This window comes from Mirounga angustirostris, unplaced genomic scaffold (assembly GCF_029215605.1).
Source record: "Mirounga angustirostris isolate CCGP_5_RB_7025 unplaced genomic scaffold, mMirAng1.0.hap1 SCAF_11, whole genome shotgun sequence".
NCBI classification, from domain to species: domain Eukaryota; kingdom Metazoa; phylum Chordata; class Mammalia; order Carnivora; family Phocidae; genus Mirounga; species Mirounga angustirostris.
Window position 1 is genome coordinate 86,308,502 of NW_026991719.1, and position 27,993 is coordinate 86,336,494.

Sequence of the window (27,993 nt, forward strand, 5' to 3'; positions counted from 1 at the left end):
GAGTAATGAGATCGGACTCTGGGATATAGATACATGAATGCTATTTGGTGGCTAACTATAAAGCTGCTTTGGTGAATTTTTACCTTATTTTTTTCATCAGGTATACAGCCTAAGGATTATTATTAGTTAGAACTAGGATAGAAAAATAATGATGTACTGTATGGTGACTAACATAATAAAATAAAATTAATTAAAAAAAAAGGATAGAAAAAAAGCCATCCAACCAACCCCTCAATCTGACAACTGTTTGTCTAGTCTTTGCTCAAGCACTTAGCAGTGACAGCTCACAACTTTGTAAAGCAGTCATTTCCATTTCCAGATAAGCCCTAACAGTGCCTTGTGTTGAATACATGTACACTTTAAATTCCTACTTGTGATTCCAATTTCTGCTTTGTGGTCACACAATCTAAAGGAATGCTGCCAGATATTCAGAAGATACTTCTGATATTCTGGGGAAAATGTGCATTAACTTCTACCATATTGGAGCCTTCTCAAGGGCGGCAGCTGCAAAGATGATGACATCCCCACAGGCAGGAGCTACCCAGGTTCAGGAGGACCCTGCTTTGGTCTCATCTCACCACTATATCCCCAATTACACACAGTAAAAAAAAGCCCCACTAAGTGCAAACAGCCACTGAGCAATGTTCCCCACTCCCACTTCCAAATATAGTTCCTCCGCTCCAGGCCACAGTTTTATAATTGGCTGTCACTCATCGTTCCTATGCTTCCAAGCAGTTGGAAGCCCCTGTGCTAAATCCATCAGAAGCCTAATGTTTATAATTTCATGACTGGTTTACCAGGTCTGTAAGCCCTTACTTTAAGTGCACAGCTGGAACAACCCAGTCGCTGTGCAGGTGACCCACCAGTGACCCCTAAATCTGGTTCCACCCCAAATACCATTCCATATTCCAACACCAATTCACCATAACACGGAATTAGGACGTGAGATTTAAAAAGTGGCCACCTCACTCTAAAATAAGGTTGCTACAAGCTCATGTTAGTGGGAATGAGAATACTTCATCCAAGTTACTAAGCCTACCTGCCATATACATGGATGAGAGAATGTTCAAGAGAAATAAGGTACAGAGTGTCAAGTAAATAGAAGTCACTGGGTGGCTGACATTACACAGATACAGAAAAACTTCTCTAGAAGAGTTATCAAAGTCACCCCTCTACCAATCAACCTAGAGCGGAAACCAACTCATTTTGACCTCACTGAACAGTGGAAAATTTATTTATCTCTGTTGCAGCACAATTAAAATATCATATGCCATTTTTTTGTTTGCATAACTGCTTCCAGAATAGGGAAACAGTCAAGAAAATCAGAAGTGGCTCTATGCAGAGAGAAATAATGTTCACATCCAATCAACCCTTTGTTCTTACTTACCACTTTTCTCCCATTATTTTTAAAAATAAGGCTTTCCAACAACACACTCTCAATTATGTGCCCTTTCCTGCCTTCTTGGACTGGGAAATACTTTTCAGGGGATAGTATTACTTCATCAAACTAGTCCTTACAATTATTAGACTAATGCATTTGGTCAGTTAGCATTCACGTTCTAACCTCTATCCCAAGTCCCATTCCTAGAACTGAGTCACTCATTCTTCTCTAGCCCTATATGTTACTAGGCAGTTGGAATCCACAGCTGTCAACAAATTAGGGGCTCAAAGTTGACTACCTTGTTTTTGTCTTCCCCAGGCAGCAGCTCCTCCAAAAGAGCATAAACCTCAGAGCAGGACCTACACACTCTCTTCACATTCCAGCTTTCCCAAAGCACCCAACATTCCCTTCTTCCCCACATTGCTGCATTCTCATACCCCAACATCAAATGCACTTATAGAGAATCTAGATCTTTTGATAGGCAGTTTCTATATCATCAGTTTTTGCTTCAAATATGATTATATTATAGTCAGTAATAGCTATTATTGTTATCATCATTGTAGTTACTGCAATAGTTAGCTATAGTAGAATTATGGTTATAGTTATGGTTAGGCTACTTATGGTTATCTATAATTAGTTACAGTTAATATAGTTATGGGTCCCAGTTATGGATAATTCTAGTTAATTCTAATCATATGTAGTCACCATAGCTAACTATTCATTGTAAATAGTTATGGCTACTAATTAGCAATGGACACCATTCATGACTGCTAACTAGTCATGGCTATTAGACATGGCTACTAGCTACTTGTGACAGCTAGTTATAGTTACTAACTAGTTGTGGCCACTGGATTTGGTTGGTGTTGTCATTACAGGTGATGTTTGGTAGTAATTGTATTTAGTTGTACTTATGGTTAGTTGTAGTCAGGTATGAGTATAGTTTTAATAGGTATGGTGGGTTTCAGGTAGTTATGGTGTTCAAATTATAGTCATTTTATCTAGAATATAATAAACTTACAGACTTATCTTCAGATCTTTCAAAGCTTTCATGATCCATGCCCACTGGACAATACTATTTTATTCAATCACAATCACTTGACTTTGTTACTTACAGAGAACATAAAGTGTAATGTCTTTCAACACAAAGTCACATATATTAGGTATGGTGGTGGGTTGTTATTATTCCTAAATGTTTATGGTTATTAGTTGTGTCTACTAATTAGTTGTGGTCACTTATGACTCTAACTAGCTGTGGTTAATAATTATGGCTACTAACTACTTGTGTTTACTATGTATAGTTAGTTGCAATTATGGTTACTTATGGTTATGGTTGGCTAACTAGTTGATGTTGCTAGCCTTAACTACTAACCAGTTGTGTTTATTAGTTGTGACTACTAACTAGTTCTGTTCTTGGCTATGTTTGTTCTGTGTGTTCTGTTCATATGTTTTGTTCCTGCTACTAACTAGTTATCATTGATATTTGTGGGTGCTGACTAGTTTTAGTTGCTATGTATGATTAGTTGTAGTTACTTGGTATAGTTGTGGTTATTTTGTGGTTGATTATTCTTCATTAGTTATGGCTACTAGTTTTGGCTACTAATTAGTCACAGTTGCTAGTTATAGTGATTACTAAATATGTGCTTTTTATATAGCTACTAACTAGTTATAGTTACTAGGCATGGTTGGTTTGTAATTCTGGTTAGTTTTAGTTATGGTGTTTGTGCTTGCATTTGGTTATGATTCTCGACTAGTTATAGTTACTAATAATACTAGTAATAGTTACTAATCTATTCACTAGTTGTGGTTACTTGTTGTGATTACTACCCAGTTGCAATTACTATCATGAATGCTAACTAGTTCTGATTGCCATTTATTGCTATTTCTGGTTGGGTATCTTTATGATTAATTATAGTTGGTTATATTTATACTTAGTTATGGGTATAATTATTTGCAGGTAGTTATAGAGTGTTAGAATGTTGGATTTCCAGTTATCTGACCTGGAATGTAATCTACTCACAGCCTTATCCTCAGGTCTTCCAAAGCTTTCATTTTCCATGCCCACTGGGCAACATAGTTCCTTGCCTTCTGCACCCCATATGTTCTGCTCAGACTTCAAAGGCACCTGACAGCAAAACACCAACCACTTGTGCAATTCTTATTTCTAGAAATAACTCCTTCCCCAAATCCCCAGTTCCCAGTTCCAAGGAGAGAAGTAAGCTGGAAGATCAGGATTCATCTCTCTTTCCACAAGACTTTCTTTGTAGTTCTAGCATAGCACTAAATACATTCTAGCTTCTATCAGGGTTAATATCAATGTCTGTGTTTGTTTTCTTCACTGGATTGTGAGCTCCTGGATGATAGACTTACATGCCTTATATATTTCTTCATATAGTGAAGTATGGAAGTGGTTCTAAAGTGCTATACCATGTCATACTTGTGAATCAGTCATAATTAATACTACTAACATTAGAATAACAAAGTTTAAGATGACTTATTTTGTTTTGATACACATATGTGTATATGCATGTACATATACATTCATTCTAGGTTATCCCGAAAACAATGTCATCCTTGGTTTATTCTGATATGCATTTATTTATTTATTTATTTAGAATACTTAAATGAACAAAATCAAGAAAGTTTATCATTGGCAACCATTAACTTTCTCCCTTCATGTGTCTGCAGGGCACTGATGCATGAATTATAATTAAAAAAATCATCTATTTTGGCATGGGTATCCATGAAATGTCCTAGAAAAAAAGCAAATTGAATATGGTCCAATATGTATATGAAAAAGAAACTACCATATCCTGGGAGTGATAAACGTGTTTTTCATATTACTAAAAAAGTAATTGTAGTGTTATTAAGACAGAATTAGATGTAGTAGTAGTAGTAGTAGTAGTAGTAGTAGTAGTAGTAGTAGTCATAATAGTAAAAGTAGTAGTAGTAGTACTAGTAGCAGTAGTAGTAATAAAAAGGAAATTTTGCTGAATGATTGCTTTCTTTCCAGATATTGTACTTTGGACTTTACTGTGAATTTTCATATTTGAAACTCACAACAAAAATACCAAAGAGACACTTAATAATTCTACAGTTCAGATTTGGAAGGCAGCTATGCTCACCACTATACCACCAATGCCGGCTTGTACAGTTCAGATTTGTCATGAGAATTAATTGAGGAAGCATGTAGAAAATACATTGGAAACTGAAAAGCCACAGAAATGCAAAAGCAATCATAGTATAATAACAATAAATTCCTTTACTACCAAATTTCATTTGATAAGACAGGTTGCATTCCTATTTGAGACCTCCTTATCTAACTACCAAGAAGTAAATTCTCTCAGGAATTTTTAATATGAGTTAAAATTCTCTTTTCTCCTATACCCAAGGTTTTCTAGATGTTAGTGCTTCAGGAAGACCCCATGGTAAAGCTGGATTAGAAGGTATTATGATTTAAAGCACTTAACAGTGAAATTATGGGGCAAGATGTTTATTTAAAATTATTTCAGAATACCTATAAGTATAATCATCCAAGTAGAATAGTTTGAAAATAATGAGAAGGCTATAGAGATAAGGTGTTACAGCAAAAAGTAAATACACAAAAATCAATAGGTCACCTGTCCACAAACAAAAGTCAGTCGGCACACACAATGAAAATACAAATATAATAAAAACAGGAGCAAAAAATATGATTGTTAGGCACAACATCATTGTATCCTTTCCAGACATCTAAGAAGAGGCAGAAGTCCCTAAAGAACAATAATCTGGATTGCAAATTTATTAGGTACCTATACCAAGGGATGAGCAAGGTCTTATCAAGCAGCATACATCATACAGACCTGTGGCTTATTTCATTTAATTCTCATAGTCCCTTATCCTGGGAGTGATAAACGTGTTTTTCATGTAAAACGTGTTTTATCATGTAAAATTACTATGCATTTTGTAACACAGGGTTGTTTTCTGTTTGAAAGAGGCAATATATTTAAAATACTTTTGTTACCTGAAATGTGAAAAATACACATAAGTGATTATATTGTCACATTTATTTCCATACCCACCAACCCAAATTCATTATTGACAGTGATATCCTATTCAGAAATCCCTTACACACAATTATTTTTTGAAAAGTTATTATTAATGAAGTTTAACACCCACTCTGTCTCTCCCATGTTTAGTGCTCCTCTCTCTATTGTGTCTGGAGGCCATGTGGCTACCATGGCCCAAATGTATCAACTAAAAGCAAAATTGTTGCCATTGTAATAATCTCTTTTGTACTACCACTAATACTATGAAGAGGAGAAAGAAAAAAAGTAGTTATATTGCATAACTGGTGACTTACCAAGCATACAATGTCTTGGGGTTTTGGGGTGGACTATCTCTTAACCCTCTCAATAAACCTGTATCACTGTTGGGATGCCTGGGTGGCTCAGTCAGTTAAGTGTCCACCTCCCGCTCAGGTCATGATCCCGGGATCCTGGGATCAAGTTGTGCATTGGGCTCTTTGCTCAGCGGGGAGCCTGCTTCTCCCTCTGCCTGACATTCCTCCTGCTTGTGCTCACTCTCTCTCTCTCTGACAAATAAATAAAATCTTAAAAAAAAAACAACAACCTGTATCACTGAATCTTGTACTAATTGAAAGACAGGGGTTTGTCATGAGGATTAATCAGACAACATGACTAGATACTTTTGGAACTGGAAAAGCAACAGAGAAATTAATAAATATTATTATCACAGTGGAAAAATCTGTACCTAAAAAAAAAACAGTTCTGACATGTTCATTTCCTATTTACAACCTGCTTAATCACCAGGATGTATGTTTTCTTTTCTGCTTCACCACCACTATTTAGTTGTTTTCCTTTAAACCAAAAAGACTAGCTATTGATGCTCTAGTTGGAGGATTGGAAAACCTTACAGGGACTGGCAGGAAAGCCCTTGCAATCCATTATGGAAAAGGAAAGCTTCCAGAATTGAAATAGTCTCTTGCAACTCACTGATTATGATGATATAGAATAAGGCTTTATTTATTATAACTCACAAAATATAAAGCTATCATTCTCCACTTAGAAATATGTGAAATATAATGACAATATTTGAAATATGTGAAATATAATGACAACCATGCATAGTTAAAACTGGGAGAAAAAATAAAGAACATTTAAATATTGAAGAATCATAATACTGATTTTGACTAAGAGAGAACAATTGAATATATACAAAGTTTTTTTCTTGCATTTGCCTAGGCTGACTAATTATGTGGGTGAACAATAGTTTTCTTCAAGAATTTGATTAGGGAAATCAATTATTTCCTTAAACTATAAATGAATTCACACTACTCATTGTGGGACCATGAAAAATGTCGATTAATCTCTAAAATTCACCACTGATTTCCTTTTCCAAATATAGTATCACTTTGACAACCATGATTTAATGTCTTCATTTGATATTAACCAAGTGATATCCAACTAGATTAACCTTGAAAAAGATACACTAGTTTGAGACACATAAGATGCACTAAGAGACAGTAAGATACACTAGCTCAAGAGCAAGCACAAAATCATAAAATCAATCTATAATGCAATTATGAAAACAATAGGTTGAAGACCAACTTAATGATAAAATGTTCAATAGAAGAGAGCACATGAAATTGAGCAATCTGAAAGTATTCTAAGTTCTAACCAAAAAGCACCATTTAATTGTCTCATACTCCATATATACACAGGTTGAAGTATACAATATGTATACACCTCACCATGATTATCCATGGAATATTCTAAGGAGAAAAGATGTTGCATAACTGTGGGGCATAGTATGTTTCCTTTTAAATGAAAAGAAATTCAATGCACAATTGGGATGTAAAATTGAATATTGGTCCATATATGTTTACAAACGTGAAAAATAATACTGAAAGATAATTCGAAGCTTAAAATTAACATGTAGAATGAAAGATCTATAGGGGAGATTACTAGTATTTCCTTATTGGTCAATAATTATGCTGAAACATTACTGCATTTGATATGGAAGTTAAATAGAACACCATACACACATTTAAACAACTTGTTATAAGGTGTTCAATAAATCATTTAGGGCGTGAAAATTTCCCACATGTTAACAGGTGATCAAAGAACTTACTATTACCATGAGTAACATAGGTTGTATTAAAAGCAATAGTAATAGTAACAGGGATGATGATTATAGAAATGATAAAAAGGATTTTAAAAGGATAAAAAGGATAAACATTTGCTAAATGCTTCCTTACCTTGCATGCAGTGTGCTTAGGGACTTCATGTAGATTAATTCATTTCATCATCACAACAAATGCATGGCATGGAAACCAATATTGATCTGTAACGTAAGTTTGTTGTGAGGATCAAATGAGGTGAAAAATTAAAATATTTTGGGAATACAAAATGGGAAATCAGCAAGAACCATTATGTTATAATTACATAGCATTCCGTATCTAACAAAATAAATATAGTTATGTGTACATTTATTGTTTACAAACTACCTGTCTGAAAGGAAGTTCTATAAGTGCTTCTTGTTAAAATTAACACCTACTTTTTCATAACTACACACACAAATGCACAAACACACACATATACTGACATATCTACACGAAATATTCAGCTTCTTCTATTAAGGATTGATATGTTTGTTGGATCATAAGGAAGGTTTTAAAATTAGGGTACATGGCACTTAATTTTGTTAATTCAGACCTCTGCAATGTAGGACTTTCTCCATATTTTATGTAAGACAATGAGTTATATAATGAGAACAATAGCGTTTTCACTAAAAGTTTGATTAGGATATCAAAAAAATAGAAACATAGAAAGAAATTTATTCCACTCACTTTATGTATGATGCTTAAAAAGAATTCTATATTTGTCAAGGTTTTCATTCTTTTAAGATTGTTAGAAATATTTAATATTATATTAATATTAAATTATTACAATTGACATTTATTTAATGATTAGTTAGGCTGGAGACTTTGGTAACCAGTTGTGTATTATTTCATTGAATCCTCAAAAATCCCCAATAATGTAAAATTTTTGTTAATTTTAACTCATAATCTTTTGAGGATTGAATGAGGTAAACTATGTAATATATTTCTGATATTATATTTGCTTCTGCACCAGTTAAATCAAAATTATTAACAAAATTGTGATTTCCTTTTCAAAAACTTCTAACATATACACTCAATACTCTTTTCTATTACTGGAAAGAAATACTACTATTTCATAGCCCAAGCTTGATAGCCAATGGTTGACTAGAATTCAGGTGGCTGCCAAGGTCCAGTTGTATTAACTGGTGGCAAAGTTGCTCCAGTCACTGCAACTGATGGTTGCTTACTTGGGTGTCTTAGTCAGCCAGGGCTGCCATAACAAATGGCACAGACTGGGTAGCTTAAAAGACAGAAATTTATTTCTCACAGTTCTGCAGCCTGGGAAATCTAAAATCATGGTAGGTTTCATTCTGAGGACTCTTGTCTTGGCTTGCAGATGACCACCATCTCACTGTGTGCTCACATGACCTCTTCTTGTGTGTGGAGAGATGGGATGGAGGGGAGATCAAGCTCTCCTATAAGAGCATTAAGCCCATCAGACCAGAAGCCTGTCCTCATGAGTTCATCTAACTGTACTCCCCAAAGGCCCATCTTCAAATACCATTACATTGGGGGGTTAATACTTCAACATATGAATTTTCAGAGGACAAAAACATAACACGGGACAATAAGTAGGTAGGCTCCACATGAAGTCTTTACCTAATGACAGCCTCCTAGATTAACCACTAAAAGAAGCTTGACAAGGAGCTTTGGCAATAGCAGGCACCAAAGTATACAATGGGCCAAGTGTACATTCTTTTAAAATGATGAAGAGCACAATGGAACAAAATGAACAGGTAAATTTCTATCTCACATCTAAAAATCAAAATTCCTATTGGCAACAATTAACTCTTCCCACAAGTCATTTTTTGTGGTTTCCAGTTTATTTTAAAATTAACTGCCTATATCTATATATTTACTCATCTGTCTAGTAATATATTCATCTTGGCATGGATCATGCTCGGGTTTGGTAGAACCCTTAAAGTGTCCCCTGGTGGAAGCATTCCCTCTTGAGAAGCAAAACCTCTAAACTACGAGAACCCGAGCATGTAGAAACAAGAAACACAAATTCTGTAAGTGGGTCATTGTGTTGGTTCCAACACATATGTATTCTAGCTATTAGGAATATAGTACCACATGGGGCACCCTGGATGGCTAAGTCAGAAGAGTATGCAACTCTTGATCTCAGGGTCATGAATTCAAGCCCCACATTGGGTGTAAAGATTACTAAAATAAAATAAAAACAAACATAAAAAAAGGAATACAGTACCACATATCAGTTGATATATGAGTATATATTCCTCATTCTGGAGGACAATATTCCAACTCTGCAAGGTGTTATTCTCTGTCTGGTGTCTTACCTAACACTTTAACAGGCCATTCAATCAATGTTATATTATCAGACCAGTGGTCATGTATCTGTTGCCACACCTTCTTCACCATAGAATAGGTCCCTTGAATCAGACATTTTGTAAGCTTCAAATTGTGATACCAGCAGAAATACTGAGGGCAGAGAAGGCAAGCTAAACCCATATCTGGAGAAAGTGTCAATTCTGTTAAGGACAAATCACGCCATCCTCTATGGTAGAATGGTCTGAAATAATTAACTGACCACAGAGATTCTGGCTGTTCTCAGTGAGTACTCCATGCTTTTGAACCCATGTATTGCCTCTTTTCTTACCATCATGGCTACTCTACTCATACACCCATTGTGCAAACACTGGGGTGGGCCAAGGACAGAGGCTGGCTGACATGCACAGAACAAGTCAGAGATAATGTTGTGCAAATGTAATTTGGAGATCCAAATATGTCTGTCGCACCTGGACTCAAAGGTGGTCTTTGCTAAATGGAGTTGCCATTCTTTTATCCATGACCTTGCCAGAAGCAGCAGCAGCAGGAAGATGTCCTGCATTTCACTTCTACCTCACAAATAATCTAATGAGTCTGTCTAATTGTTAGAACCTAATTCACTATCAGAGCTCTAACTGTAATTATGAGGGTAGAATGGAGTTTCAGTTAATCAATCCACAATATCTACTACATTTATTAGAAATTTATGTGCTTTGGGGCACCTGGGTGGCTCAGCCGGTTAAGTGTCTGCCTTCAGCTCAGGTCATGAACCCAGAGTTCTGGGATCAAGCCCCACATCAGGCCCCCTGCTCAGCAGGGAGTCTGCTTCTCCCTCTGCCTCTACCCCTCCCCCGCTTGTGCTCTCTCTCACTCACTCTCTTTCTCAAATAAATAAAATCTTAAAAAAAGAAATTTATGTGTTTTTACTCAAACGTGTAATTAGTCTATTACTCTTAGTTACCTTTATCAGGTTTGTGTTAAGGTTTTGCTAGCTTCATAAAATTAATTTAATATCTATGCATGTTTTTGTGTGCCTGGATTAGTTTGTATAGCATAAGAGATACCTATACTTTGAAGATGTTTGGAAGATATTTAACAATCTTTCTAATTTCTTTTTACACTTAATATTTTTATAATAACAATTGTTTCATATCTGTGAGAGGAATAGGCTAGGCCATGCCATGGTAAAAAACAAACCAAACCACTCAACATAATCAAATGGCTGCATAGGGCAGTTCTCCTCCAAGGGGTAACTCTTATGTTGCTTTGAGTTATGGCATTGCTATCTCAATGTAAGACCTCCTCTTTTATCATAAAAAAGGAGGAAAGTGCACAAAAGCAATTGAATGTTCCTGTCATTTGTCCTCACAACCCATTGGCCAGTATTAGTCATATGGCTCTATTTGCATCCAAAGGGATCTTCTATATGACCAAGAGGTAGAGGAGAAATTGGTATTGGTGAACACTAATAATCTCCATCATAGTCTACCAAATATTTGCTTCATTCTTCTTTCCACAGGGAAACCATACTTACCTCCTCTCCAAGGAAGACTGTTAAGAAGGCCAAGAAGTCCCTCAATCTGTCATCTACAAGCTGGAAAACAAGGAAAATCAGTGGTGTAATTCAGTCTGAGTCTGAAAGCCTAAGAATTGGGGGCTGATGGTGTAATTGCTGGTCTGAATCTGAGAGCCCAAGAACCAGAGTATTGATATAAAAGGGCAGGAGAAAATGAATGTCTCAGCCTAAGCAGAAAGAATGAATTGCCCTTTCTTCACATTTTTGCTCTATTAAGGCCCTCAATAGTTTGATGGATACCCACCCACATTGGTGAGAGTAATCCACTTTACTCAGTCTACTAATTCAAATGCTGATCTCTTTTGGAGACATCCTCACAGACACGCCCAGAAACAAGGTTTCACCAGCTATCTGGGCATCCCTTAGCCCAGTCCAGCTGACACATAAAGTGAACCATTATACCAATCAAACCAGTAGCAATCACCAAACGCTACTATCACTCCTAGGACCAGTACTAACATTTTTTCTAGCCCCTTCCTCTATATTTCCCTACTAACATTGTTATCCAAACTCTTCCCTTATATTTACAAATTCCCTAATCATATGTGCTAAGTCTATTATAAGTTACAATTTCACCAAAGTTTTGCCACTGAAAACTCCTACCATGAAACCACTTAGCCAGTGTCACACTTCAGGTTTTTGTTAAGTCAATACCACACTTTCAGTGCCAGTTTCTGTATTAATCAGGTAGGCTATGGTGGCAAACAGTCCTACAATCTCAGTAGCTTAACACAACAAAAGCATGCTTCTGACTTATACAAATTACATTGTGGATTCAAGCAATTCTCCAGAATATCTTCCTTCTATATGGTGACTGAGTAATCAAGCTACTTTAAACTTGAAGCTCTAGCATCTCAACACAAGGCCTCCTCAGTTGCTGCAGCTAGAGAAGAGAGGTGGCAAGAGAGTTGCACATTAGCAATTAAATATTTCTTTTTTTAAAGTTTTTAACTTTAATTCCAGTTAGTTAACATACTGTGTTATATCAGTTTCAGGTGTACAATATAGTGATTCAGCAGTTCTGTACATCATCCTGTGCTCATCACAAGTGCCCTTCATAATCCCCATCACCTATTTAACCCATCTTCCCATCCCCCTTCCCTCTGGTGACCATCAATCATTAGATTGCTCTCTAGAGTTGAGTCTGTTTCTTGATTGCTCACTCTCTTTCCTTTTGCTCATTTGTTTTCTTTCTTGAATTCCACATATGAGTGAAGTCATATGGTATTTGTCTTTCTCTTATTTTGCTTAGTATTACACCCTCTAGCTCCATCTATGTCATTGTAAATGGCAAGATTTCATTCTTTTTTATGGCTGAATAATATTATAATAATATATATTATATATATACATTATATATATAATATATAATAATATAATGTGTGTGTGTGTGTGTGTATACCATCTCTTCTTTATCCATTCATCAATCAGTGGACACTTGGTCAGCTTCCATAATTTGGCTATTGTAGATAACACTGCTATAAACATAGGGGTACATGTATCCTTTGAATTAGTGTTTTTGTATTTTTTGGGTAAATACCCAGTAGTGTGATTGCTGGATCATAGGGTAGTTCTATTTTTAACTTTTTGAGGAAGTTCTATACTGTTTTCCACAGTGGTTGCAACAGTTTGCATTCCCACCAACAGTGCAAGAGGGTTCCTTTTGCCCCACATCCTCACTTGTTTCTTGTTTTGTTGATTTTAGCCATTCTGACAGGTGTGAGGTGATATCTCATTGTAGTTTTAATTTACATTTCCCTGATAGTAAGTGATGATGAACATCTTAGCAATTAAATATTTCAACTGAAAACAAAAAATATAATTTCTGTTCATAGCCTATTGTCCAGAACTAGTTAGATGGCCCTAATTACAAGAAGGCTAGGAAAAATACCCTTCCAATGTGCATAAAATGGAAGAACCAGGCACTGTTGAACTCCAGCAATGTATATCTCAGATACTATTGGAAATATTATAGCTTATAGGTAGGAGTACAACTGGAGTTCATAAGCCCTAAATTCAAGCCCTAGCTTTGCTATTTGCTACCTGACAAATGGCTTAAACCCTGAGCCTTGGTTTAAAGTACAGATAATAATAGCTATCTAATTGGATAATTATTTATTTTAAGTGCTATTATGCTTGTACATTCTTAGCACAGCTCCTGGCACACAGGAAACATTCAACTTATTGTTCTATATAATGCATGGTGCATAAAGGCATTGTGATCCACTAAGCTGTGATCATGACCAGTAAAATCTGCTGCAGATAATCTCAGGGACATCATGGCAGTACCACTTGTAATATACACATTATGACAGTTCTCAGGCATTTACCAGTCTTTAGCCGACTGGGAAAATACTGACACTGTTACACTCCCCACAATAAATTAGAGTGAAGACCATGATGATAGCAACGTATTGACAAGAAGAAAATTAATGTGACAGAGGCTATTTCATTTTGCTAAAATATCAAATTTTGTAGAACAATGGTCATTTACTATAATCAGGAGCTACTCCAAAATTACATGGTGAAATAGAAATTCGAAAAGGAAACACATAGCAAAAGCAAGTAAATGACCCCGAAGAGCCTCTCAAAAGAGCTGTTTGTAACATCCTTTTTATCTGGCTTCTGCAAATGCTATTACAACACCTCCTAAGTAATTTTATCCAACCTTTATCTGTCATCAATGAGGATTTTTTAATACATAAAATTTCATAATTTATATTACTGGAATGATGTTTTGGCCCTTCTAAGGAAATAAGTGTATATTACAAATAGAGATTTTTCTGTGAAATGACTCATAAGTTAAACATATTTTGTATGTTCATGGCACTAAATACTCAGGGTTTATGCAATATGTTATTTTTAATGCTTTTAGATACTAAGTTTATTATAAGTTTAATGCTTATAATAATATCTTCATATCAGACAAAAGTTTTCAAATTTGTATATTTTTTCAATCTGTGATCAAATATTCCTCAAGAATTATAAAATTAGCATGTGTTCACTGAAAACAATGGAATAAAATAATATAATGATCTTATGGAAAATACATATAATTACCCCTACACACACACACATACACACACCCTTCCTTCCTCACCTCCAAACTCCAGTGTATTATTCCATACTTTTCTCAGTATTCTGTGTGTGTGTGTATGTATTTTACTTGGTATATCATGAATATCTCTCCAAGTCATTAATATAGATATAACTTATTCTTTCTCTGGTTGCTGAAGAAAATGCCTATTATGAATATACAATGATTTGTTCAGGCTTCCACCCAATGGTGAATATTAGTTTCCAATATTTTGCTATTATAGATAATGCTTCACTAGGCATTCTTATATGATCCAGCAATTCCACTTTTGGGTATTTATCTGAAGAAAATCAAAACATTAATTTGAAAAGATATATGCACTCCTAAGTTCATTGCAGCATTGTTTACAATAGCCAAGATATAGAAGCAACCTAAGTGTCCATTGGTAGATGAATGGCTAAAGAAGATGTGATATGTATCTACAATGGAGTATGGCTCAGTCATAAAAAAAATGAAATCTTACCATTTACAGCAACATGGATGGACCTAGAGGGTATTATGCTAATTTAAATAAGTGAGAGAAAGACAAATACCATATGATTTCACTTATATGTGGAATCTAAAAGACAAAACAAATGAACCAACAAAACAAAAGAGAAAAGACTCATAGATACAGAGAACAATCTGATGGTTGCCAGATAGGAGGTGGTAGGGGTTGGGCAAAATAGAGGAAGGGGATTAAAAGATACAAACTTCTAGTTACAAAACAAGTAAGACACTGGGATGTAATGTACAGCATAGGGAATATAGTTAATAATACTGTGACAAATGTATGGTGACAGATGGTAGCTAGATTTATTGTGGTGATCACTTTGTAATGTATAGAGATGTTGAATCACTATGTAGTACATCTGAAACTAACATAATATTGTATATCAACTACATTTCAATAAAAATATAAGCACTCTTATGCTTATATCCTGTATCAATAAAAAATAAGCATCTCACAGTGACAGAGGGAGAGGAAAAGAGTTAGATTTCTCTTGGTACTGAATCTGAAGTGAAAGATATCTGGGATAATATATACCCAAACCATTTATAGATAATATCTTGGAAAGGGGCCTAGGAGTGGGGTCACAGGGCAATTAAATATTATTTTACAGATTTTCCCTGATATTTGCTTATCTAAAACATATACTACCTTTATACTCAGAAAAGTAAATTAAATTAAAAATTTGAAGATATACAGAAATCATTCCTTCTGCAACCAATTAACAAAGTAATGATATGGGCAATATCAACAGGGAAGGATGCTAAATATGCTATAGAAGGTATTTTAAAAATTATCTTCAAATAGTTTATTAAAAATATATGAACAGGAGTCCAGAGTCTCTTATGGTTTATCTCCCAGGAAACAAATTGAGGGTTGCAGAAGGGAGGGGGGGTGGGGGAATGGGGTAACTGTGTGATGGGCATTAGGGAGGGCATGTGATTTGATGAACACTGGATGTTATACACAATTAATGAATCATTGAACGCTACATCAAAAACTAATGATGTACCATATGTTGGCTAACAACATAAGTAAATAAATATCCTCAACTGGAAAAAAAATTAACGATGTACTATATGTTGGTTAATTGAACTTAATAAAAAAATGCATAAACAGCATATTAGTTCCTAGGGCTGCCATAATAAAATACCATAAACTAGGTGGCTTTTAAACACGAGAAATTTATTCACAGTTATGAAGCCTGGAAATCCAAAACCAAGATGTCAGCAGGTCCATGCTCTCTCTGAAGGCTATAGGGGAGAAATTCTTCCTTGCCTCTTCTAGCATCTGGTAGTTACTGGCAACTATTGGATTCCTTTGCTTGTAAATGCATCATTCCAGTCTCTGCCTCTATCTTCACATGGCCTTCTCCCCTCAGTGTCTGTGTCTTCCCATGGCATTTCTCTCTTTCTGTCTCTGTATCTCTTTTCTTCTCTCCTTATAAGGACACCAGTCATATTCAATTAGGATCCTAATCCAGTATGATCTCATCTTAACTTGATTATATCTGCTAAGGCCCTATTTCCACATAAAGTCACATTCACAGGTAACAGGGGTTAGGACTTCAACATGTCTTTTGGGGGGATACAATTTAAGCCACAGCAAGAGAATAATAATGTGGAAGTTTATAGACCTAAATATAAATACCAAATGTTTCTGAAAGATAAGATTACTGATTACATATATTTCATTCTTTATAATTTTCATCATCTTTTAAGATTTTTCAATGAACATTTGTAAAAACTAACATTTATAGAGCTGAAATGACCTATTACATTTTGTTACACACACGTACACACACACACACAGCCTTATCCTTAGGTGAGGATGGAATTTTCCATGGGGCTAGTTTGGTTAGTAGAGTGCTGCATATGTACTTGATATCAAGGGTTGTCTGACTGCTTGGAGTGTATTTCTCTTAACATCTCTCTTCAGATGACAGTATTATAATCATAATAAAAGGAACTGAAAATGCTACATCCCATTTTGTTAGGCACACCACATCTCTTCACACATGAACACATATACTTCCTTGTCTTTAGTTAAGAACGGAATTTTCCATCGCTGAGCAGTGCAGCCTGTACATCTTTCATCTCTAGTTGCCTGACTGCCCTAGGGGTGTCTTCCTTGTCATCTACCTATGTAGATGACTAGCTCTGGTCAGCAGCTGCTACTTATCAATATTTCTATGCTTTCTAAGGAGAGAAGAGAGATCATGGGGGGGAGGGGAGAAAGAGAGAGCATAAGGAAGAGAGAGAGAAGATATTAAATTTTATTTTTCTTACTGGTTATGATACTGTATGATTTACCTATATACATATAAACATACATACAATGGAATACTAAAGTAGCCTGATAAAATGATTGAAGATGAACTCCTTGAAGTGATATGGAGTGATATTAAATTATATGAAAGAAGCAAATTCAAAAATAGCATGGTTAAGTGATTCCTTTTTTGGAAAAAAATGATGCTAAAAACTGACCCCATAAAAACTAACCTCATCATGTTGCACACCCCTCTCCATGTTTTTTCACTTATGGTAGAGAAACTGTCCCTAAATCCAAGAAGACTGCATTAAAGACATAGTGCTTTAGTTGAACAGTGGTTCACAGTCTGATTTTTTGCCAACTAGCAAGGCAAGCTGCAGTTATGACTTCAACACATTCATAATTTCTACTTTTCAAACAGATTTGGAGGGAGAGTGAGAATTAGTGGCTTGAAATGTAGCTCATGACACAATTCATAGCATGGTTAGGGTTACCTTCAAAGATTCTACCACAAAGATGGTAGACCAGGAATGAATAATGAGTGATAGGAAGAGCAGGCCCACCTGCTGTGAATACAGATAGACATGGGTTCTGATTTGAGCTTCCCCACTTCCCAGCTGTGTGACCTGGGGCATGAGGCCAACAGTGTTCAGTCCCTTGCCCCATTGCAACATTGGGCTAGGTCTTTCTTTTTCTAATATGCATGTCCAAATAGGTGAAAAATGAAATCTCTTTATTATTTATATTTGGAATTAGTTAACTGTTAATGAGGTTGGGGAGTTTTTTGGGGGGACAGGGGAGGGCTATTTGGTTTTTATATAACTATTGGTCATTTTTATTTTGTTTGTGGAAATGTCACTTCCACTCAAATTTCATTGGCCAAAGTCAGTTTATGGCAATGCCTAAATCCAAGGATGTTGAGAACAATCCAACAACACACCTAGAGTGAGAATCAGAAATATTAGGCAAACAACGATATTGACTACTATAGATAGATTTCCAGAAGTGGAATTGCTTGGTCAATGACAGGCATATTTGAAATTTCCATAAATATAACTTCCAATGTTCAAAGGGGATATAGCAATCAAATTTCAATAAAAATGTACAAAAGTACCTATTTCCACACATCCTTTCCAGCTCTGGATGTTGTCATATTTTTGTAAATATTTTTAATGAAATACAACATAAATAAAGTATCAATGTACAGCTTGATATTTTTGCTTACAAAATGAACACACTCATGGAACCAACACCCAGATCAAGATATAAAACATCACCTGCACTCCTCCATGTCTCTCTCAGTCATTAGCTCCACAATGTAAACCACTATTTTGACTTCTATAACCATAAATGAGTTTTGCTTATTTTTGAACTTTATATAAGTGGAATCATACATGCATATTCTTTTGTATCTAACTTCCTTTGTTCAATATTATATTTGAAATGTATTCATGTTGTTTGTGATAGTACTTCATTCCTTTCCACTGCTGCTACAATTTTACTGGATGAATATATAACATCATTAGTTTGTTGTTGATAGGCATTTGGGTTATTTACTATTTTGGACTGTTACAAATAACGTTGCTATGAACATTCTCATACTTTTATTTTGGTTCACATATATAGGCATTTCTGTTGTGCTTATATACCTGACTGGAATTACTGAGTAATATGGTAAGCTCTGATATGTATAACCCATCAGTTTTCCAAAGCAATTTTATCAATTTATATTCCTACCAGCAATGTATTAGTTCCCACATCCTTGCTGACATGTCTATTTTTTTTTAAATTTTAGTGTTCCTCAAGGGATGTAGAGTATTATCTAATTGTGATTTTAATTTGCATTTACTTGATAACTAACAAAATTGAGTGCCTATTTATTGTCTTATTGGCCATTTGGATATTGTATTTTTGGTGGAGCTGTTCAAGATTTGTCACTAAAAATAATTAGGTTGCCTCCTTCTTCTGTCACTCCTGGTGCTGCTAGTGTGCTCATTGGGTGTGGACCTGGTACCTCTTTTGTGAAGCAGCAGCTGAGGAGATTCTGGTACTCACCATGGCTGATGAAAAGACCAAGGAAGGAGTCAAGACTGAGAACAATGACCATATTAATTGGAAGGTAGAGGGACAGGATGGTTCTGTGGTACAGTTTAAGATTAAGAGGCATACACCACTAGGGCACCTGGGTGGCTCAGGCGTTAAGCGTCTGCCTTCGGCTCAGGTCGTGATCCCAGGATCCTGGGATCGAGCCCCACATCGGGCTCCCTGCTCGGCGGGAAGCCTGCTTCTCCCTCTCCCACTCCCCCTGCTTGTGCTCCCTCTCTCATTGTGTATCTCTCTGTCAAATAAATAAATAAAATCTTAAAAAAAAAAAGAGGCATACACCACTTAGTAAACTAATGAAAACCTATTGTGAAAGGGTTTATCGGGGCGCCTGGGTGGCTCAGTTGGTTAAGCGACGGCCTTCGGCTCAGGTCATGATCCTGGAGTCCCGGGATCGAGTCCCGCATCGGGCTCCCTGCTCAGCGGGGAATCTGCTTCTCCCTCTGACCCTCCTCTCTGTCATGCTCTCTGTCTCTCATTCTCTCTCTCTCAAATAAATAAAATCTTAAAAAAAAAAAAGTTTAAAAAAAAGAAAGAGTTTATCAATGAGGCAAATCAGATTCCTATTTGATAGACATCCAATCAATGAAACAGACATACCTACACAGTTAGAAATGGAGGCTGAAGATACAATTGGTGTGTTCCAGCAGCAGACTGGAGGTGTCTACTAAAAAGGGAACCTGCTACTTTACTCCAAAACTGTTCCTCGAAACCAAGAAGACATTCTCAATTAGAAAACCACAATTTGGTGGGCACCTGGGTGGCTCATTCAATTAAGCATCTGACCCTTGATTTTCGCTCAGGTCATTATCTCAGTGTGGTGAGATAGATTCCCGTAATCCAGCTCCACGCTGGGTGCGGAGCCTGCTTAAGATTCTCTCTCTCCTCCTCCCTGTGCCACTCCCCCTCCCCTTCTCCTTCTCTCTCCCTCTCTAAAAAAAAGAAAACCGCAATTTGGTTCCCCTGCATCCCACCATAGTACTATGGTATAGTTTTCTCTATTCTTTCATGTTCCCCTTCCCTATTGCTTTATTGTACATAAAGTAACTGTGTATATGCACAAGCATATTGCATTTTTTTAACTAAATGGCCAGTGGTATGTTTTGATCGGCATCAAATGGAGATGGGATGGGGAAAAATACTGGTTCTGTGAAAATGCCCTTTCTCCATTAGTAGCATGCTCATTCAGCTCTTATCTTTATATTCCAGTAAGCTGTTTTGCTCTCACTGTTTAACAAAAAAAGAACAACATAAAAATCCATGCATACCTTGTTCAATTGGAGAATTTTAAAGTTTTTCATTCACCATTGTAAAACCAAGGACCATTTTATAACTTTTTTGTATGTAGCTATTACATACAGGGCAATCTGTCCTTAAGTAGGGATAAAAAAATGAATCCTAGATAGTTTTCCCTTCAAGCATCTTGTTGTTTAAATAAACTTCTTGTTTAAAATGATAAAAAATAATAATTGGGTTACCTTTATCCTTATTGATTTGTAGTTCTGTATAATTCTGAATATAAGTCCTTTCTCAGATATAAGTATTGAAAGTAGTTTCTCCCATTCTGTGACCTGCCTTTCACTCTCTTAATAATGTCTTAATTTTAATAAAGTAGAATTTATTTTTTTGTTTCGGGTAAATGTTTCTTGTGTCCTTTTTAAGGAATGCTTGACTATATTAAAGTCACTAAGACATTACCTTATATTATCTTCAATAACTTTTATTTGTTTCACCTCTCACTTTTAATCTATGGTCCATTTGGAATTAAATTTTGTATATAGTTTGAAATAGATAAAAAGGATCATTTGGATTTATTTGGTAACCCAGTTGGTCCAGAGCCACTTAACAAAAGGACCATTTTCTCCCCTACTGCCTTGTGATGGATTTTTTTTATCATAAATTGAATGACAGTATACATGTAGATCTCTTTTCAGACTCTACTATACCATTGTTCAATTTTTCTATATTTGAAACAATAGTACACTGGTTAAATTATTATAGCTTTGTAAAATAATTTGATTTCTGTAAATCTTCAAACTTTGTTTTTTCTACAAGATTTTTTATACTGTTATTGCCATTTGTAATTCTATGTAAAATTTAAAATTCATTTGTCGATTTTCATTTAAAAAAGTTTACTGGCATTATTTTGAATCAGAGATCAAGTTAGGGAAAATTAGCATCTTTAAAATATAGAGTCTTCCATTTGCATCAACATGGATGTAACTGGAGGGGATTATGCTAAGTGAAAGAAGTCAAGCAGACAAAGACAATTATCATATGGTTTCACTCATATGTGGAACATAAGCGCAGAGGACCATAGGGGAAGGGAGGGAAAACTGAATGGGAAGAAATCAGAGAGGGAGACAAACCATGTATAACTCTGGACTCCAGGAAACAAACTGAGGGTTACAGAAGGGAGGGGGGTGGGGGGATGGGGTAGCCGGGGAATGGGTATTAAGGAGGGCACATGTTGTGATGAGTACTGGGTGTTATACACAACTAATGAATCGTTGAACACTACATCAAAAACTAATGATGTACTATATGTTGGCTAGTTGAACATAATAATAATAGTAAAAAATATACAATTCTCTTTTTATTTAGGTCTTTGTTAATTTCTCTCAATGTTTTTGTAGTTTTCTTTGTAAAGGTATTGTATATCTTTTGTTAATTTTAATCCTCAATATTTGATAATTTTTGAAACTAATACCACTGGTATTTTTCATTTTATTTTCTGCTTGTCACTAACATAGAAATATAAATCATTTTTGTATACTGTGATGGTTAATTTTTTGTGTCAAGTTGACTGGATCACAGGGTGCTTAGATATTTGACTGAACGTTATTTCTCAGTGTGTCTGTGAGGGTGTTTCTGGATGAACTTAGCATTTGACTAGGTGGACCCATGAAGTAGTTTGCCTTCTCTGGTATGAGTTGGCATCATCCAGTCTGTTGAGGGCCTGGATACAACAAAAAGGCAGAGGAAGAATCTAGCCCTTCCTGCCTGATCGCTTGAGCTGGGATATCAATCTTCTGCTGGCCTGGATCTTCATTGTCAGGGCTTCAGACTGACTGAATTACACCACTGGCTTTCCTGGATCTCCAGCCTGCAGATGGCAGACTGTGGAACTTCACAACCTCCCTAATTGTGTAAAGCAATTCCTTATAATAAATCCCTTCCTATATATATCCTATTAGTTCTGTATCTCTAGAGAACACTAACCAATACATACAGTGAGTGATCTTATATCAGGCAAACTTGCTAAATTTATTTATTAATTCTAATAAGTTTTTTGTAAATACTTTTAGAATTTCCAAATTTACAACCATGTCATCTGTAAATAATGAAACACTTATTTCTTCCTTTCCAATCTTTGTAAGTTCCATTTCTCTTTCTTAATTTATTTTCTAAAATATCCAGTTCAAGTTTGATTAGAAATGGTAATACAGACAACCAGGTCTCATTTCTGATCTTAGAGGGAAAGCTTTCAATAGTTTACTATTAATATGCCTTGTGTTGGGTATGTTTTAATACCCTATATCAGATTAAGAAATTTTCCTTCAATTCCTAGTTTTCCAAGATTTTTTCACATGAATAAGTGTTGAATTTTATCAAAGACCTTTTTTCTGCCTCTCTTGTGATGATCATATATTCTTTTCTGTTAATGTGATGAATTACATTATTGCCTTTTATTTATTTATTTTTATTATGTTCAATTAGCCACCATATAGTACATCATTAGTCTTCGATGTAGTGTTCAACAATTCATTAGTTGCATATAACACCCAGTGCTCATCACCACACTGCCTTTTAAATGTTAAACCATTCTTTCATTCCTGGAATAAATCCAACTTGGTTATGATGTACTATCCTCATAATCCCTGGATTTATATTGCTAATATTTTATGTAGGAGTTTTGCATCTACATTCACAAGAGATTTGGTCGATGATATGCCTTTCTTATAATGTCTTCTATAGGTTTTAGCATCAAGATTATAATGGCCTCATAAAACACATAAGGAAATGTGTCATTCACTCTTTTTTTTAATTTCTGGAGGAGTTCAAGTAACATTCATTTTATTTTATCCCTGAAATATTAGTGACAATCCACTGTGAATCCATCCATTCTTTGTAGGAACATATTTAATTGTGGAACCAATTTGTTTAATATGTATAAGACTATTTGGATTTTATATATCTTCTTGAAACCAGTTTTGGTAAGTTGTGGTTTTTACATAATTTGTGCATTTTATGCAAATTATCAAATTTATTATTCATAATATCTTCTCATCTTTCAATATCTATAGATTCTGTACTGATGTCCCTTTTTCATGACTGATACTTGTAATTTATATTTTCTCTGTTTTTCTTGTAATATTGCTACAGACTTATCAATTTAATTGGTCTTTTCAAAGAACCAACTTTTGGCTTTGTTAATCTTCTCTACTGTCTGTTTTCTATTTTTTTGATTTCTGCTCTTACCATCTTCTTCCTCCTTTCTTGGAGTTTAATTTGCTATTTTTTAACCTTATACAGGTGGATGGTTACATCATTGATTTTTAGCCTTTCATCCCTTCTAATATATACATATAAGGCTTTAAAGCTCTCTCTCTAAGAACTGCTTTAGATGAATTAGATAAGTTGTAATGTCATAGTTTTATTATAATTCAGTTCAAAATACTTTATAATTTCTATTTTGCTTTATTTTATTTTATTATTTTTTTTAGAAAGAGAGGGGGAGAGAGAGATCATCTCATGTGTGAGGGACGGAGGGGCAGAGGGAGGAGAGATAAAATCTTTTTTTTTTATTATTTTATTATGTTATGTTAATCACCATACATTACATCATTAGTTTTTGATGTAGTGTTCCATGATGCATTGCTTGCCTATAACACCCAGTGCTCCATTCAATACGTGACCTCTTTAATACCCATCACGAGGCTAACCCATCCCCCACCTCCCTCCCCTCTAGAACCCTCAGTTTGTTTCTCAGAGTCCATAGTGGGAGAGAGAAAATCTTAAGCAGGCTCCACACCCAGCACAGAGCCCCCAGCGTGGAGGTCGATCTCATGACCTGAGATCATGACCTGAGCTAAGATCAAGAGTTCGACACTTAAATGAGCCACCCAGGCACCTCTATATTTTCCATTTTGAATCTTTCTTTGATATTGAGTTATTTAGAAACATACTGCTTAATTTCTCAATATTTGGAGGTTTCTAGTCTTTTTGTTATTGATTTCTACCTTAATTCCACTGTGGTCAGAGAATATACTCTGATTTCAGCCACTTGAAATTTGTTGAGAATTGCTTTGTGGCTCGGCATATGGTCAGTTTTGATAAATAGTCCAGGAACAATTTGAAAAGAATGTGTATTCTACATTTGTTGCATACAATGTTCTAAATATATTAGGACATATTTGATAGTCTTGTTCATGCTTCTATACCCATACCTTTGATTTTGTCTGCTTATTCAAAATCTCCACACATGTTTGTAGATTTATCTATTTATGTTTAGAGTTCTGTCAGCTTTCACTTAATACATTTTGGAGCTATTTTATTTTGTGCATACTACTTATGGTTTTCTCTAACTTGTTGAATTGATCCTTTAATCATTGCGATATATCTAGTATCTCTCATAATGCTTTTTGTCTTAAAATCTAATTTGTCTTATAGTAGTTTAACTTTAGCTGCCTTATTTTGGTTCATGTTTGCATGTTATTCTTTTTCAACACTTACTTTCAAACTTTCTATGTCTTATTTAAGGTATGTCTCTTATAAGTCACACATAGTTGTAATTATTTTTAAATCCAGTCTGACAATCTTGTTTTTCAATTGGAGTGCTTACTCCATTTATATTTAATGTGATTACTGGGAAATTTGGGTTTAATCTACCATTTTACTACTTGTTTTCTGTTTGCCCTGTCTTCTTTATTCTGTTTTTTTTTCCTTTACTGATTTCTTTTAGATTAACCAAGTTGTTTATTATTTCATTTTTAACACTCTTATTGCTTCTCTGCGATACCTTTTTTTTTTTACTAATAGTTAAGTTCTCACAATTACAACATCCTTCTTGGCTTATTAAGATCTACCTTAAAGACTCTTAATCTCAGGAAACTACCTGAGGGTTGCTAGAGTGGTGGGGGGGTGGGAGGGATAGGGTGGCTGGGTGATGGACATAAGGGGGGGTATGTGCTATAGTGAGCACTGTGAATTGTGTAAGACTGTTGAATCACAGACCTGTACCTTTGAAACAAATAATACATTATATGTTAAAAAAAAAAAAAAAGAAGATAGTAGGAAGGGAAAAATGAAGTGGGGGAAATCGGAGGGGGAGATGAACCATGAGAGACTATGGGCTCCAAGAAACAAACTGAGGGTTCTAGAGGGGAGGGGGGTGGGAGGATGGGTTAGCCCGGTGATGGGTATTAAGCAGGGCACTGAGTGTTATACACAAACAATGAATCATGGAACACTACATCAAAAACTAATGATGTACTGTATGGTGACTAACATAACATAATAATAAAATTAAAAAATAAAAATAATGTATAACTAATAAAAAAAAATCTACCTTAAGGTAGTGCTTTTACCACTTTCCAGACAAGGTAAGAACCTTATAACACTTCAACTCCATTTATACCTTCTCATCTTTGCTATTATCATGTATTTTAATTGTACATATATTTTAAACTCCAAAATATATCATTGTTGTTCTTTTGAATAGACAATATTTTTGTAGATTTACCTATATTAACTCTTTGGTGTTCTTCATTCCTTCTTAAATTACCTGTTTCCATTTGGGATCATTTTCCTTTTGCCTAAATAACTCCCTTTAGTATTTCTCGTAGTGCATGTCTGATAGTTATAAATTCTCTCAGATTTTGTGTTTCTCTTAAACCTTTTTGATTCACCTTCATTTTGAAAGAATTTTTGCCTGGTCGGAACATATTTTGCTCAGCAGTTTGGAGATGTCAGGTCATTTTCTTTTTTATTTCTTTTGAAAATTTAGTTGTCAAGATTATTGCTCCTGCAAAGATAATGTGTCTTTGTTCTCTAGTTACTTTAAAATTGTTCTCTGTTTCTGGTATCCATCAGTTTTACTTTGATGTACCTATGTCTGGTTTTCTTCCTCACTATATTAGTTTTCTATTGTTGCCATAAAAATTATTATAAGTGCAGTGACTTAAAACAACACAAATTTGTTGTCTTACAGTTCTGTAGGTCAGAAGTCCAGTGTGGGTCTCAATGGCTAATATAAAATTGTCAGCAGGAATGAGTTTCATTCTGGAGGCTCTAGGAAAGAATCTATTTTTTTACTCATTTAAGCTGTTCACAGAATTCAATTCCTTGTGCTTACAGGACTGAGGGCCCAGTATTATTGCAGGCTATAAGCTGAGGGCCATTTCCAAATTCTAGAGACCACCTGCATTCCTTGGCTTATGATGCCCTCTTCTATCTTTAAAGCCAACAATGATTGTTCAAGTCCTCATTTCACATCTTCAACTGCTGCCTTCTTCTTCCATTTTTAAGGGCCCACCTAGATCCAGGACACCTTTCTTATCTTAAATTCAGTTGATTAACAACACTGATTTCATCTACAACTTTAATTCCTTTCTACCATGTAACGTAATACATACACAGTTCTGAGGATTAGGATATGGACATTTTGGGGAATGAATTAGGATGCCTGCCACAGTTATTATGCTGCTTTAGATCCATACAGTATCTAGAACATGTAGCTTGAGAACTTCCTTCAGTTGTAAAAAAAAAAATCCTTGACAAATATTTCTTCAAATACTGTTTTTGCCCTCTTTTTCTCTTATTCTCAGATTCCAGGTACATATATGTTAGATCTTTCCACCATGCTATCTCCATCTCATTCTTTTTTCTATATTATCCAATGTTTTTCTCTCTGAGCTTTAGTCTGGATACTAGACCTATTAGTGTCCTGTCTAGTAATCCTCACTTCTGTTTAATCTTGGTGAAATTTATCCATTCGATTCTTAATTTCAGTTATTTGATTAATTATTGATTTTTCATTTGACTTTATAATTTTTGTATCTCTGGTAAAATTATCTATTATTTACTTTATTTATTGAACATATTATTCATAGTTATTTTAAAGGCCATTCATTCTGTTTACTCCAACTTTTTAATCACCTATGTGTTTGTTTCTGTTGTTTGTTTTCTTGATTTTTTTGTCATTTGGTCCTGTTTCCTAGCATATCTGGTAATTTCTTTATTGAATGCTAGACTTTGTGCATAGAAAATTGTAGTGGTTCTAAATGATATCTTCCTCAGAAGAAGATAAAATGTTTTTTTCTAAACAACAGACATAGTGGGAGTAGATCATCTTAACGCATTTGAGGCTGGTCTATTGCCAGTTTAACCTTACTCACATGGTGCAACCCTTCCTGGGGCTCAACTAAAAACCTAGGTTGTTTACTAGGGTACTTTGGAGATTCCTGAATTCCTATTTTTGCCTTCCTAGCATTCTGTGATATAATGACTCTGTTTAGCTTTGTCAAATTTTAGCAGCTACTTTATGCTTGGTTTCTTTGCCTCTCACCCTGAACAGGCACAGGTTAAAAGTCAGGTAATGCCTCAAGAGGAAATTTCATGTAGA

General features: G+C 35.2%; 1 protein-coding gene across 2 annotated transcripts; it reads left to right on the top strand.

Annotated features, from left to right (window-relative positions):
* The first annotated feature begins 19,320 nt into the window (after nucleotides 1–19,320).
* On the top strand, nucleotides 19,321–20,038 carry LOC123834394 (small ubiquitin-related modifier 2-like). Of its 2 annotated transcripts, none has more exons than XM_045863579.1 (3): nucleotides 19,321–19,427; nucleotides 19,642–19,684; nucleotides 19,904–20,038. In XM_045863579.1, exons 1-3 carry the CDS (start codon nucleotides 19,321–19,323, stop codon nucleotides 20,036–20,038), a joined length of 285 nt encoding a protein of 94 aa, XP_045719535.1. The 2 variants fall into 2 exon arrangements, with proteins under 2 accessions (XP_045719535.1, XP_045719579.1); XM_045863623.1 differs by having other exon boundaries at nucleotides 19,976–20,038.
* The last annotated feature ends 7,955 nt before the right edge of the window (nucleotides 20,039–27,993 follow it).